At 41.4% G+C, this 12,801-nt stretch overlaps 1 protein-coding gene across 1 annotated transcript in view; it reads left to right on the top strand.

The window, feature by feature from the left end:
- The window catches only part of SLC30A5 (solute carrier family 30 member 5), a 1,152,350-nt gene that overhangs the window by 764,776 nt on the left and 374,773 nt on the right, over positions 1–12,801 (top strand). Inside the window, exon 11 of the mRNA XM_044063733.1 lies at positions 10,889–11,046. Within this exon, the coding sequence (XP_043919668.1) occupies positions 10,889–11,046 (158 nt within the window). The remainder of the gene's footprint in view (positions 1–10,888; positions 11,047–12,801) is intronic.

The following is a 12,801-nucleotide window of genomic DNA, read 5'->3' as shown; positions in this document are numbered from 1 at the left end:
ATGATTTTCAACAAAGGTTCAGCAGCAGCTACAGTACGAGTTCAAATGGCTGCCATTGCTAACTTTCACCTAGGAATAGATGGATTTAACATTATGGCCCATAAGCTGTCTAGAGCTTTACTCAAAGGGACCTTCCTCAACAGACCCCCAGTGAAAGTTCCTTATGCACCGTGGAATCTGAACTTACTATTGTTCCGGATTATTCTTCCTCCCTTTGAACCAGCATCATCCTGTGAAATGAAGTTCTTCTCATGGAAAACTCTGTTTCTAGTGACCATTACATCTGCCCGTAGAGTGTCAGAGCTTCAAGCCTTATCTATCAGACCACCTTATTTGATTTTTCACCCTGATAGAGTATCACTCAGAACAAATCCTTCCTTTTTGCCTAAAATTTGTTCCGAAACTAATATTAATCAAGTCATTGAGTTACCAGTCTTCTTTCCCAACCATTCTAACAGAATTGAGTATATGCTACACAAACTTGATGTTCACAGACAGCTCAGATTTTATCTGCACAGAACTAAAGATATTAGGAAATCAGACTAACTCTTTTTATCCTTTTCAGAAACCAGAAAAGGTAGGCCAGTGGCTAAAACAACTCTATCTAAATGGTTATCTGATTGTATTGCCTTTGTTCATTCAGCTGCCAATATTCCTTTGCCTCAAAAGATTAAAGCTCATTCTACCAGAGCAGTATCTACATCTATTACTTTTCAAGCCAAAGTGCCTTTAGATAATATTTGTGCGGCAGCCACTCAGTCCAAACTTCATACCTTTATCACTCATTACAAAGTGGATAATGCCTGCAAGGGACTGGGCCTCTTTCAGGTCCACGGTCCTGAGAAATGTACTTCCGTGAGCCACCCGAGATTTGGGGTGCTAGGGACGCTACCAATCAGTGATGAACGGTGAGATTGAACAACTTCACATAAAGAAGTTATGTACTCACCATAACGTTCCATGTGAGTTGTATCTCGCCTTCATTCTCACATCCCTTCCTCCATCCCCCACCTGGCTGACAGTTGACCTGGAATCTAGCTTCATCCTGGTTATGCATTCCTTTTTATTTTTTTGTTGGAATAATTATTATCTGACAAAAGTAGTACACGCTGCAAACAAGATCGGAGTTATTCCAGCCAGTGCATCATGGGATAAGGGGCTAGGTCTCGAGCTTTTGGTAAACCTCGAGCTTGCTAATGGCCATGTCAGAGCCGAGGGATTGGCTTCGAACTCATCAGTGATGAATGAAGGCAAGATAGAACAACTCACATGGAACGTTATGGTGAGTACATAACTTCTTTTTTGGGAGTGTAATGAGCTGGCAGACTTTTGGGTTTCCCTGCAGACTGCTCTGTCGGAGATGCTGGGTGAGAAGATTGGACTGACTGGAGAGGTGATTTGTTTTGTTATGCTACAGAATCGAAATTGCCTAGACATAGTAAAGCCTTGGTGAGTCTAATTATGGTGGCTGCCCAAAAAGCAATTACTAGAAAAATGGAAATCAAAGTCTAGACCAACTTTACTAGAAGTAGTGAATATAGTAACGGAGATAAAACAACTGGAATTGGGATCTTTAGAAAAAGGATGGAGCAAACTGCATAGGAAAAAATGGGAATTGTGGGAACAACATATGCAGAGCAGGAATGAGGTTTAAGAGGCAGGATTTGAATGAGCCATATAATGCTTAACTGACAGTGACTGGATGGTTTATAAGTAAGTGATCTATAATGTTAACAACTACAGTTGTTTCAGTGGTGTCTGTGATGTAAACTGTTTGCAGCTAAAGTGATCATTTTGTATATTTTTCATTTATATAAATGTAAGATTGCCTTTGTCATATGTGTAAATTTAATAAAGATGTTTGAAAAAAATAATTAGGGCATATAAAATATTGCACGATAAGTATAAGATTCAGTCGGAGGAGGTTAGAAAGAATTGGGAAGAGAGACAGGAAACATACTTTACAAGGGAATAACAAAGGGACATATGTATGGCTTTCAAGTATGCAACAAAGTCCAGAAATTAAGATTTTTGCTTGGAAGTGTTTGCATAGGTGTTTTTATACCCCAAGCAGACTTCAAAGAATTTTTCCTCAGGTACATAGCAAATGTATGTGTGATTGGGAACGTACAATGTTGTTCGTGTTTCACTGTTGCAGTCATTACATTTGGGTAATCTGCTAGCTGGTTGCCCTCAGTCGGCCTGATTAACAAAGCCTTGGGTCCTTCGTCGGTTGCTGTCCCTTCTTCCATGACGTCAGGTCGTCAGGGGTGTAAAACATGCAGCCGACGCCATTTTCATCAGTCTTGCCACGCGGTGCCCGAAGCAGAAGCAGTTCGCAAGTGCCGGTCGGCCGACTCTTGAAATTTTCGTTTTCAAGTTTCAAAACCAAAGTTTTCAACCTAAAGCTAAGTACCCCATTGTGGAAACTTTTTCTTGCTCCTTACTGATGTCAGTAAAAGTTAATAATTGTATTACTTGTGGGAAGCAAATATCTCATAAGGATTTTCATTTGTACTGCATTCCTTGCCTAGGCCCTGACCACAACGTGCCTTGCTGTCAGTTTTGTGCTAAATTTAATCAACGCACTATTAAGCGTCGGTATTTTTTGCATCTAAATATTTTGGCTTAAGATTTAACTATCCAGAAATGTCGTCGGTTATCAGTCTGACTTCCGGAATACACAAAAAACGCAAAGAAAAAGACAGAGACAGACCGTCGAGGTCCAAAACCAACGACGAAGCTTCTCCTAAGCCAGTCGCCAGTTCGCCTGTACCCAGTGAGGTGCTTTCGCAGCCCCTGATGCCCACTACTTTTGATTCGCAGGCTTCTACTGAGACCCATTCGGAGTCCGGTATGCCGCGAGACACTTTAAGTATTGAACCCGTGGATGTCTCTACCTTAGATGGGTCCGGAGCCGCTGAGCAGGCACCGGCTTCTGAGGGTGTTTTCAGGCCTAAAGATTTGTATATTAAACTGACACCATCTTCAAAACCTAGGCCAAAATCAACTTCTCTGTCTAAAAATCCGACACTTGGGCCACGTGCACGGGCCCCTATGCTTAAAAAACAAATGATCAAAATGGCTGAGGATTTAATTACCTTGATCAGGGGTTCCCATCCCCCTCCAGCTAAGAGGCCTAGGCAAGGCACTGATTATGAATCATCAGACCAGGTTTCCATTTCTTCTGATTTCTCTTCTGATCAGGAATTATCTATTCCACCTTATGAGGACTCTGATGCAGAAGAATCCATTCCTTCTGCTTCTCCTCCTGCGGATTTTTCTTTTGGAGAAACTTTTCATACCTTAAGGGAACACTTTCACTGGGAGAGTCACGATTTTTCAGAATCTAAAAAGAGGCTTATGGATTTCCTTCTTCTTCCTCAGCATAGGCCTTTGGCTATACCTCCTGTTCTAGACATTGTTGATGATGTTTTCTCAGAATCCAGTATGGCTCCTGATTCCCTGCCTCCAGCTCCTAGTAAGCCAGACGGATATTACAGGGTTCCTGACTCCCACAAATTCCTTTTTAAAAACCCTACTGCTGACCCTGAAACCATTTCTCAAGTTCCCTAGGGCATTAAGGCCTCTACTGCTAAAAATCCTACCCCTTCTGATAGAGACTCCAGGGCGCTGGATAGATGGGGTAAGAAGGTTTATACGTCTGCAACCTTGGCAATCAGGGCTTTAAACTGTCAATTTCATATGCTTAAATATCAGCAGCATGTCATGGGCTTACTTAAACAGAAAATGATGTTGATTTCTGACTGTGTGGAAAATAGAGTTACAGGATTTATTGCATTCAGCTGAACAAGTTGGAAAGCATACTTTGCAATGTGGTTTTGATTCTTTGGAGGCCTCTTGCAGGGCCGCTGTAACTGGAACTCTGATAAGAAGGCATGCTTGGCTCAAGGAACAAAATCTGTCTGATCATGTTAAAGCAAAATTGTTGGATGTTCCTTTACAACAGGACAGTCTATTTGGTAATAAGGCAGAAGAAGTTTTGAAAAAGATGGAATATAAAGCTAAATCTATGCAAACTGTAAAAGATTTCCTACAAGTGCAGCCACCCAGGTTCAGTAGGCACTGGCCTACTAAGAATTGGTCCTTTCCAGTACCCACCAGAGCCGCTCAGGTCAAACCCAGACACTCCAAAGGCTCCATGTTTCAGTCACAAGGAACTTACAGAACAAAACAATGGGGTGCCTCCACCTCCAAATCTGGAAGTAACAAGGCACCTCCCTACGGTAGACAGTCTCAGTGACTTTCCTTTGCCATCTCCAAGCACTTATCTTTTGGCAGCCCATTTGGGGGGAAAACTGGCACTCACGAAATTGGCATCTAATTACCCAGGACAAGTGGGTTTTAAATATAATATCCCAGGGATACAGATTTCATTTCCACACATTGCCAATCCCAAATGGATGGCCAGATCTGCCTCCAAATCAGTAGGCAGAGGCCCAGAAGCAAGTTATGTCCCTCATGAATATGGGGGCTATTCAATCGGTACCAGAAAAGGAAAAGGGACAAGGTTTTTATTCAAGACTTTTCCTGGTACCCAGAAAAGACAAATCATGGCGTCCAATTCTGGACTTATCCATTCTAAATACATTTCTGGATGTTCCAAAATTCAAAATACTGACTGTACAACAGTTACTGCCTATGCTAGGCAAGGATGCCTGGTTGGTAACTCTAGACTTAAAAGAGGCTTACCTGCATATCCCAATCAGGGAATCTTGCAGAAGATAACCTCCACTGCAAAGCAGGCTATTTGCATTACCAGTTCTCTGCACTGCCCTTTGGCTTATGTACTGCGCCCAGGGTCTTCACAAATTGCCTGGCACCAGTAATCGCATTTTGCAGACAAAGAAACATTCAAATTTATCCTTACCTGGATGATTGTCTAATTCAGGCAGAAAACAAGGACACACTTCTACAGCATCTGGCGTTTGTAAAAAGGCTTCTAACTTGCCTAGAGTAGACCATAAACAAAAAGAAATCACAGCTGGTACCCTCTCAAATAATTACATTCCTGGGTGCAAGCTTGAATACAACTGCCCAGATGACTTACCTCACGCCATAAAAACAAATTCAGTTGATGACTTTCTTCAAACAAGTGGCCACAAAAACCCAGCTATCTGCAAGACAAATTCTGCAGGTCTTTGGGTTCAAGGCTTCTTGCATTCTACTAATTCCATATGCAAGACTGCATATGAGGAAACTTCAATGGTACCTAAAAAGCTTATGGAGTCAACATTGTCACAGCCTGGAAACAATGATTCCTTTCATTCCTTGCCTGCAACAAGAGTTCCTATGGTGGGCAGAGGCCTGTCACCAAAACAAGGGACTGTCATTCATTCCACCCCCTGCCGCCCAAACCCTGACTACAGACGCATCAGATTATGCTTGGGGGGCGCATCTGGCAGGGAGATGCATTCAGGGCAAATGGAGCCCAAATCAAATGCACCTGCATATCAACCAGAAAGAGATGCTAGCTGTACAGAATGCTCTGACAGCCTTCAAGGACTGTCTTCATCCAGGGCAACTACTGATAAAGACTGACAACACCACAGTCATGTGGTACATAAACAAGCAGGGGGGGGTACCCATTCCTAACCCCTTTGCAGACTAGCCATGACTTTGTGGAACACGGCCTTGACTTACCAAATACATCTACAAGCTCAATTCCTGCCAGGAAAGCAAAATACTCTGGCAGACGAACTAAGCAGAAATCTTATGGACCCACACAAATGGAAACTGGATCCACAAATCTTCAGCATGTTGACACGCAAGTGGGGGAGCCCAGAGATAGTTTTGGGGTGAGGCAAAAAGATCTATCAGTTGGAGAAATTCTGCACAAGAATTCATCACAAAAAAGCTTGAAAAGTGGATGTTCTATCCTTTAGCTGGAAAAACCTATCAGTCTATGCCTTTCCTCCTCTGCCTGTGCTCACCAAAGTCTTACTAAAAGCCAGACATGAAAAAACAAAATGATTCTGATTGCTCCAGACTGGCCTCGCCAACACTGGTACCCGCTCCTATGCAATATGTCACACCTTCCTCTGTGGTACCTGCCTCAGACACCTTATCTACTGTCTCAGCAGAACTATCAAATCCTGCACACTCAGCTCCAAACTTTGAATCTTGCAGCATGGCCACTCAATTAATTTCACCAGTTACGTCTCTCAGCAAACCTGTGATGGATATCATTTTGGAGACTAGAAGGCCTAGTACTAGAAAATCTTATACTGACAAATGGAAAAGATTCGGTGCCTGGAACCAAGCACAAGGAATAAACACAGCAATTCCCAATATTCCTCAGATTCTGCAGTACTTAACTGAGATGCTTCACAAGGGCCTATCCTTTTCTTCAATAAAAATACATGCCTCTGCCATTTCAGCTCATTACAACACAGTGCCTCCCCTGTTTTCTCATCCCCTGCTAAAGCAGTACCTCAGAGGGGCCAATAATTTGAGACCTCCCAGGAGAGCACCAGCTCCTGCATGGGACCTCAATTTTGTGTTGGAAAAACTCACCCTACCTCCTTTTGAACCAGCTGCTACTGCAGACATAAAATTTCTTTCTTGGAAGACAGCTTTTCTTTTAGCAGTCACTTCAGCTAGAAAGATTTCAGAACTACAGGCTGTCATGACAGTGGAGCCTTTTATTATCTTTTACCTGGACAGGGTGGCTCTCAGGACCAATCCATCCTTTATGCCTAAAGTGGTATCTAGTGTGGCTCTTAATCAGACCATTCATCTGCCAACCTTTTTCCCAAATCCACAGAACAAGGGTGAGCGAATTCTGCATTCATTGGATGTACACAGACAACTAAGATTCTACTTAAACAGGACAAAATCTTTAAGAAAATCTGAACAATTACTGGTGGCATTTGCTGCAGGGGCAGAGGGAAAGGCTATTTCAAAGCAGACTATTTCAAAATGGATAAGCCATTGTATTCGTTTCTGCTACATGCACCATGGTAAACCTGTCCCCAAGGGGATCACATCCCATTCCACCAGGGCTGCATCTACTTCTGCAGCCTTTCTCAGAAGGGTTCCTACCAGAGACATTCTAGAAGCTGCTACCTGGAGCTCAGTTCATACGTTCACCAAACATTACCATTTACCTCTCTTCTCTAAATCCAGAGCTGGCTTTGACACTGCTGTCCTGCAGGGCCTTATAGCTGCTCCTAATGCTGTATAGTTCCATCCTCCCAACCGTAGCTTTGGGATTCTACCCAAATGTAATGACTGCAACAGTGAAACACGAAGAACATAGTACAGTTGTGTACACTTACCATAAATGTAGATGTTCAAGTGTATTCACTGTGCAGTCCTGGTTACCCACCCACCAGCCCCCTATTTTTTTCTTACTATGCCTCTTCTTGCTATGCTCAAAAGCCTTTTTGGTGTATTTGCTTTTATTTGGAGGTATATATTTTGTATTCTAATTTACATGTGTGTATGTGTGTGTGTGTGTGTGTGTGTATATATATATATATATATATATATATATATATATATATATATATATATATATATATTTTTTTTTTTTTTTTGCTCCCCACCTGACATCTTGGGCAAGAAAAACTGATGAAAATGGCGTTGGCTGCATGTTTTATACCCCTGACGACCTGACATCATGGAAGAAGGGACAGCAACTGACACAGGACCCAAGACTTTGATAATCAGGCCGACTGAGGGCAACCTGCCAGAAGATTATCCAAATGTAATGACTGCAACAGTGAATACACTTGAACATCTACATTTATGGTAAGTGTACACAATTGTACTTTTTTGGGAGTGTAATGAGTTGGCAGACTTTAAATATTTCCTGCAGAGTATTGTGTGGGAAATATTGGGTGAGCAAATGACTTTAACTTAGGAAATGATTCGTTTTAGCGGAGTCACAGGATCTGAATTGTCTGGACATAGTAAAGCCTTGTTAAGTTTAATTTTGTTGTCTGCCAAAAATCAGTTACTAGAAAATGGACGTCAAAGCCTAAACCAACTGTATTTGAAGTACTGAATATTATAAAAGAAGTGGAAGAGGGACCTGATTCATTTTGTGCTATAGTTATTTTTCTTTTTTGGTGATAATCTGTTCTATGCATTTAGCCTGCAGCCCTTTAATATTGTCTTTGATATCACTGGAACATTTGATGTACAGAAGACAATTCACATCTTTTAGAATATTAACATGAACTTGTGATAACTTGGAACTAGTGTCTAAGTCTGGCAGCATTTGCATTTCACATCACAGACGTGAAGAATTTCACTTTTACTTCCATTCACCATGCACATCCCAAGAGCATTTCAAGAAAGTACTTTTTTAGTTTAAAAACTGTGTTGTGTATTAAGTGTAGATTTTTAGCTTCACTTTTAAATAGGTACTTGTGATTGTCAGCACTCTGCCTTTTTTGTAGGAAAATTTACCTTGGTAATCTCTGTTTAGTATCCACCGGTGCATGGGTAATTTAACATGATAAATTACAGTTATGAAACCAAGAATAGGCTTCTCATTTGTGATAGGTTCATAGGTTCATAGGTTTATACTAGGCTATCTGCCCTAAGGCATTTATAAGCCTAGCCCAAATTTTTGTGGCTTACGCCACCCCTTATATGAAAAAATACTGTGCCCATTAGTTTGTTGTGCCTCTGTCCAGCAGTGACACAGATATGATTCTCGGGGTAAACCTACGATCTCCCATCCACAGGTCTAGATTTCTCTTGAACAGAGTCAGCGAGGTGCTCTGCCTCACATGGACCGGGATTTTATTCCACAGCATAGGGAGTCTCTGAGTGATAAATCTATCCCTCCAGCACGCCCTATTTATAGCCGTGCTAAGGTTTAAGTCGCTTGCTCTAGTGGTTTTGGTGGATTTGGATTTTTGAGGTGGAGCATGTCCATTAATTCGGGTTGGACATGGCCTTGTATGTCAGGCACATGTCACCTCTGAGCAGACGGTATGCGACTGAATAGAGCTGGAGTTTCTTCAATCTGGCAGCATATGACAGATTTTGGAGTCCCTTTATCCTTTTGGTGAGGAACTTTTGGGGTCTCTCCAATTGCTGCAGATGTCGGGTGAGATACATCCCGAATGGGGCATTGTACTCGATCATTGGTCTGATAAGTGAAGAGTACAGGGGAACAATGACCTCACTAGATCTGGATGTGAATCCCTTCATGATCAGGTGGGCAATGTAGAAGGTCTTTCTAACCACTTTAGCAATGTGAGTGTCAAAAGAAAGGCCACTGTCAACCTGGGTCCCCAGATCCCTGATAACCTCTTCTGTGCTTAGTGGATTGCCACCTATATGGTAGCTTGGGGTTACCTTGTTTTTCCGAAGGGTATGACTATACATTTTTTGGCATTTAACTTCAGGCCATGGCTCTGGCACCAGCTATCTGTTTCCGTGAGTCCCTTCTGAAGGATATACATGTCCGATGCACTTTCCACTATGGCGCCCAGTTTGCAGTCGTCTGCAAACTTTGTCAGCCAAAGTCCTCCCATGTTGGCCTGTACTTCTGAGAAGTAGATGCCAAACAATAGGGGGCCAAGGACCGAGCCCTGTGGGACACCACTTGTGACCGGCTTGGAGTCTGACACAGCGCCAGCAACTCTAACCCTGTGGGTTCTGTCCTTAAGCCAGTTTGCAACCCATCTTGTGACATATGGGTTTACATTTAAGCTGGTAAGTTTTTCTACAATACCCAGTGGGGTATTGTGTCGAAGCCTTTGCAAGGTCAAGGTAGGCTGTATGGACTGCCTTTCCTCATCAATGGCCTTGGTGACTGTTTGAAGAAGTCGACCAAGTTCAAAAGGCATGATCTTCCCTTGACAAAGCCAAACTGGGTCGGGTCCAATGTCTGCAAGTCCCTATATCTTTGTTTATGAGCTCCATTATGATCCTCTCCATAGCTTTGCAGACTAGACTTGTTAAGCTTATGGGCGGTAATTACCAGGGTCCGTGAGGCGCCTTTGTGGAGTGGGACCACAGTTGCCGTACGCCACTCCTTGGGCACGTATCCTGTGGTAAGGCTGAGATTAAACAGCTGCCTTATGTGCGGGTTTAATTCCTCATTTAGCTCGTGTAGCACACAGCCGGGGACACCATCCGGTCCCATTGATGCTGTGTTTTTAGCTTTAGAGAGAGCAGCTTTCACCTGCGCATTTCAGATGTTCGGGGGGCTACACTCGGCTGGGATAGTTATCTCTACTTTAGGGGGGGAGAGGGGTGAAGTTTGCACTGAACCTGTCTGCCAGTATGTTGGCAATGTCTGTGGGTTCAGTGATTTTTGTATCATTTTGGACTAATTCTGAGCATATCTGGGAGTTTCCACCCAGGTTCCTAACATAGCTGAAAAAGGCCTTATGATTTTCCTTTGAATCCATGGCAATTTTTCTCTCAAAATTGGCCTTAGTTGATTTTATGAGTGCTCGTATTTTTTACTAATAATGATCAGGGTGACTTCCCTTTTATGGATTTTGTTCTATCATGTAATAGCTTTCTCCTCTTATTGTAAAGTTTGTTAATGGCTGGGGTCCACCAGACTGGACGTTTGCCCTTTGTGGAAAGAGTCTTGGTTTTATTTGGGATTGCCTGATCCATGCAGTCCTGGAGGTGTTCATAGAAGGCATTTGTAAGGGCTTCCGCAGCTTGGGTTGTGGTTTCCTCTGGCTCAGGGGCCTTGAAGGATACCACACCAGTCTTGAGTAGTGTGAAGTTTGCTTTAGAGAAGTTCTTCACTATGGTCTTTTTTGTTTGTTTGTGATGATTTTTTCAGTACTTTATAAAATAAAAAAAAAAACTTTTGTAACATTTCCATTTTCACATCTTCATACCCTTTAAATAAAAATTATTGACTTTTTTTTAATTTTAGGCATTTACTTTTGTGGAACTTTTTTATGGCGTATGGACCAACAGTCTAGGTCTAATATCTGATGGCTTCCACATGCTGTTTGACTGCTCTGCGCTAGTGATGGGCCTACTCGCTGCTTTAATGACCCGTTGGAAAGCAACTCGCATTTATTCATATGGGTATGTGTCACAGAGCATAGTAGAGGTATGGATTGTCATACCTTGTAAATTATTTTTTCCATATTTCTTTAAATTTTGTTAAACGGGGTAGAGTACTGTTCAGTGTGGACCATTTTCATCCTTAGGCTGGAAGAAGTAAAACCCCCAAAAATTGAAAATGAATAACAATCAATGACAAACTGGTGAGCATCACACTGTATATGTGTAGAATCACAAGTAATGTTGCCCTGACATATAGTCATCATTCGATATGATGCAGGAATTCAATACTGAGTGTAATAAAGGTAATGCATGGTATTTTAGTGTTGACAATTGCTATGAAATGCGAACAGTGGGAAAGAAGCAAGTAATAAGGGGATGTAGGAAAGAAGAAGAAAAGGTGAGATGGTGAAAGAAATATGCAATTATTTAATTACTAGTGCCTTGTCAAGAACATAGTGTCAGTAACTCAACAGGTAGTGCACTCGCCTTTGGTGCTATACGATCTGGTTGTTCCTTGCTGTATTACATCCCTGATAGTTTGATTAATTTTCCAATGCTGACACTGCATTGGACCATATGGGATGGTGTTAAACCGAAGTAACATTTGCCTGAGTTGGTGGTGGCTCAGGTAGATGTAAAAGATTTCATGGCGCTTATCGGAGAAAAAGAGTAGGGGTTCTGTGTAATTTATTTTCAAAATTCTACATTTATATATCCTTATACACTGTTTGCAACTGTATGCAACTCCTTCTTTCTCATTTTTCATTTAACATCTTAGAAATTTTCATATTGTATATAAAAATTAGCACATTTCATCCTCTGTTCCTTTTTCCTTCAATCACATTTTTATTTTATTAACATCCAAAAGAAACTACGTTTTATTAAATAATGGCCCATCCGTTTGTGATAGCCAAATTTCCTGTACAGTTCCAAAAACCTTCAAGTCCATATCCTTTATAGATTTCAAAAACCTTTACGTCTATATCCTTCATAGTATCCATAAAAAAACATGGTCTGAAGTTTCCAGTATTTTGCACATTGAACACATCTTGTCCAACAATACATGATAAACCACATGTCCTTTAACTGTAAGTTTACCTAAAGTCAACCGCCACAAAAAAGTGTACTTAAAAAGTTTTTTTTTTAATATCTTCACCTAACTTATCATCTGGATCTACATAATAAACAAATCATTATTTCTTTATTGCCAGTCTTTTCTTTTTTCTCTTATTCCCTTTACATTTAATTTCCACATTAAAATCTTACATTGTTATTCATTTAATAGCTCAGTATTTAATTTAGACAGCCTTTTTATGTCGCATCATTTTTCTCAAAAAAATCAGATATCTGTTGCTCCCACAGTTTCCTTTTTTTTCTATGTAATGTGCTCCTACCCTTTTCTAAAGAGCACACTTTCTGCTCTTTTGTCTCTATTACCAATATTCACTGCTTCAAGTGTGGTTGGTTTAGACTTAAATGTTTTGTAGAAGGACTGAGGATTATGAAAAGGCAGGAATTGAGCAGTGTATGTAATGTTGGATTGATTATATTGTACAGAAGAATATATGTGAATTTGTTCAATCTCGCCTACATTCTGACTGGTGGGTTCAGAGCCGATCCTCAGCTCCGAGTCGGCCAAAATGCAAAGCTCGAGGTCTCTAACAGCTCGAGGCTGAAACACTATCCCACAACGTACCTCTACCTTCCCCCGATCTAGTTTGCCGCTACAACAGATCATGCGTTTTTCTACAGTTCAGGCCGTTTGAGAGATAA

The sequence above is a fragment of the Protopterus annectens genome, chromosome 2.part2 (genome assembly GCF_019279795.1).
Source record: "Protopterus annectens isolate FY-2018-M chromosome 2.part2, PAN1.0, whole genome shotgun sequence".
Lineage (NCBI taxonomy): Eukaryota > Metazoa > Chordata > Ceratodontiformes > Protopteridae > Protopterus > Protopterus annectens.
The sequence above is the reverse complement of the archived record's forward strand: the minus strand, read 5'-3'. Positions and strand labels throughout refer to the sequence as shown.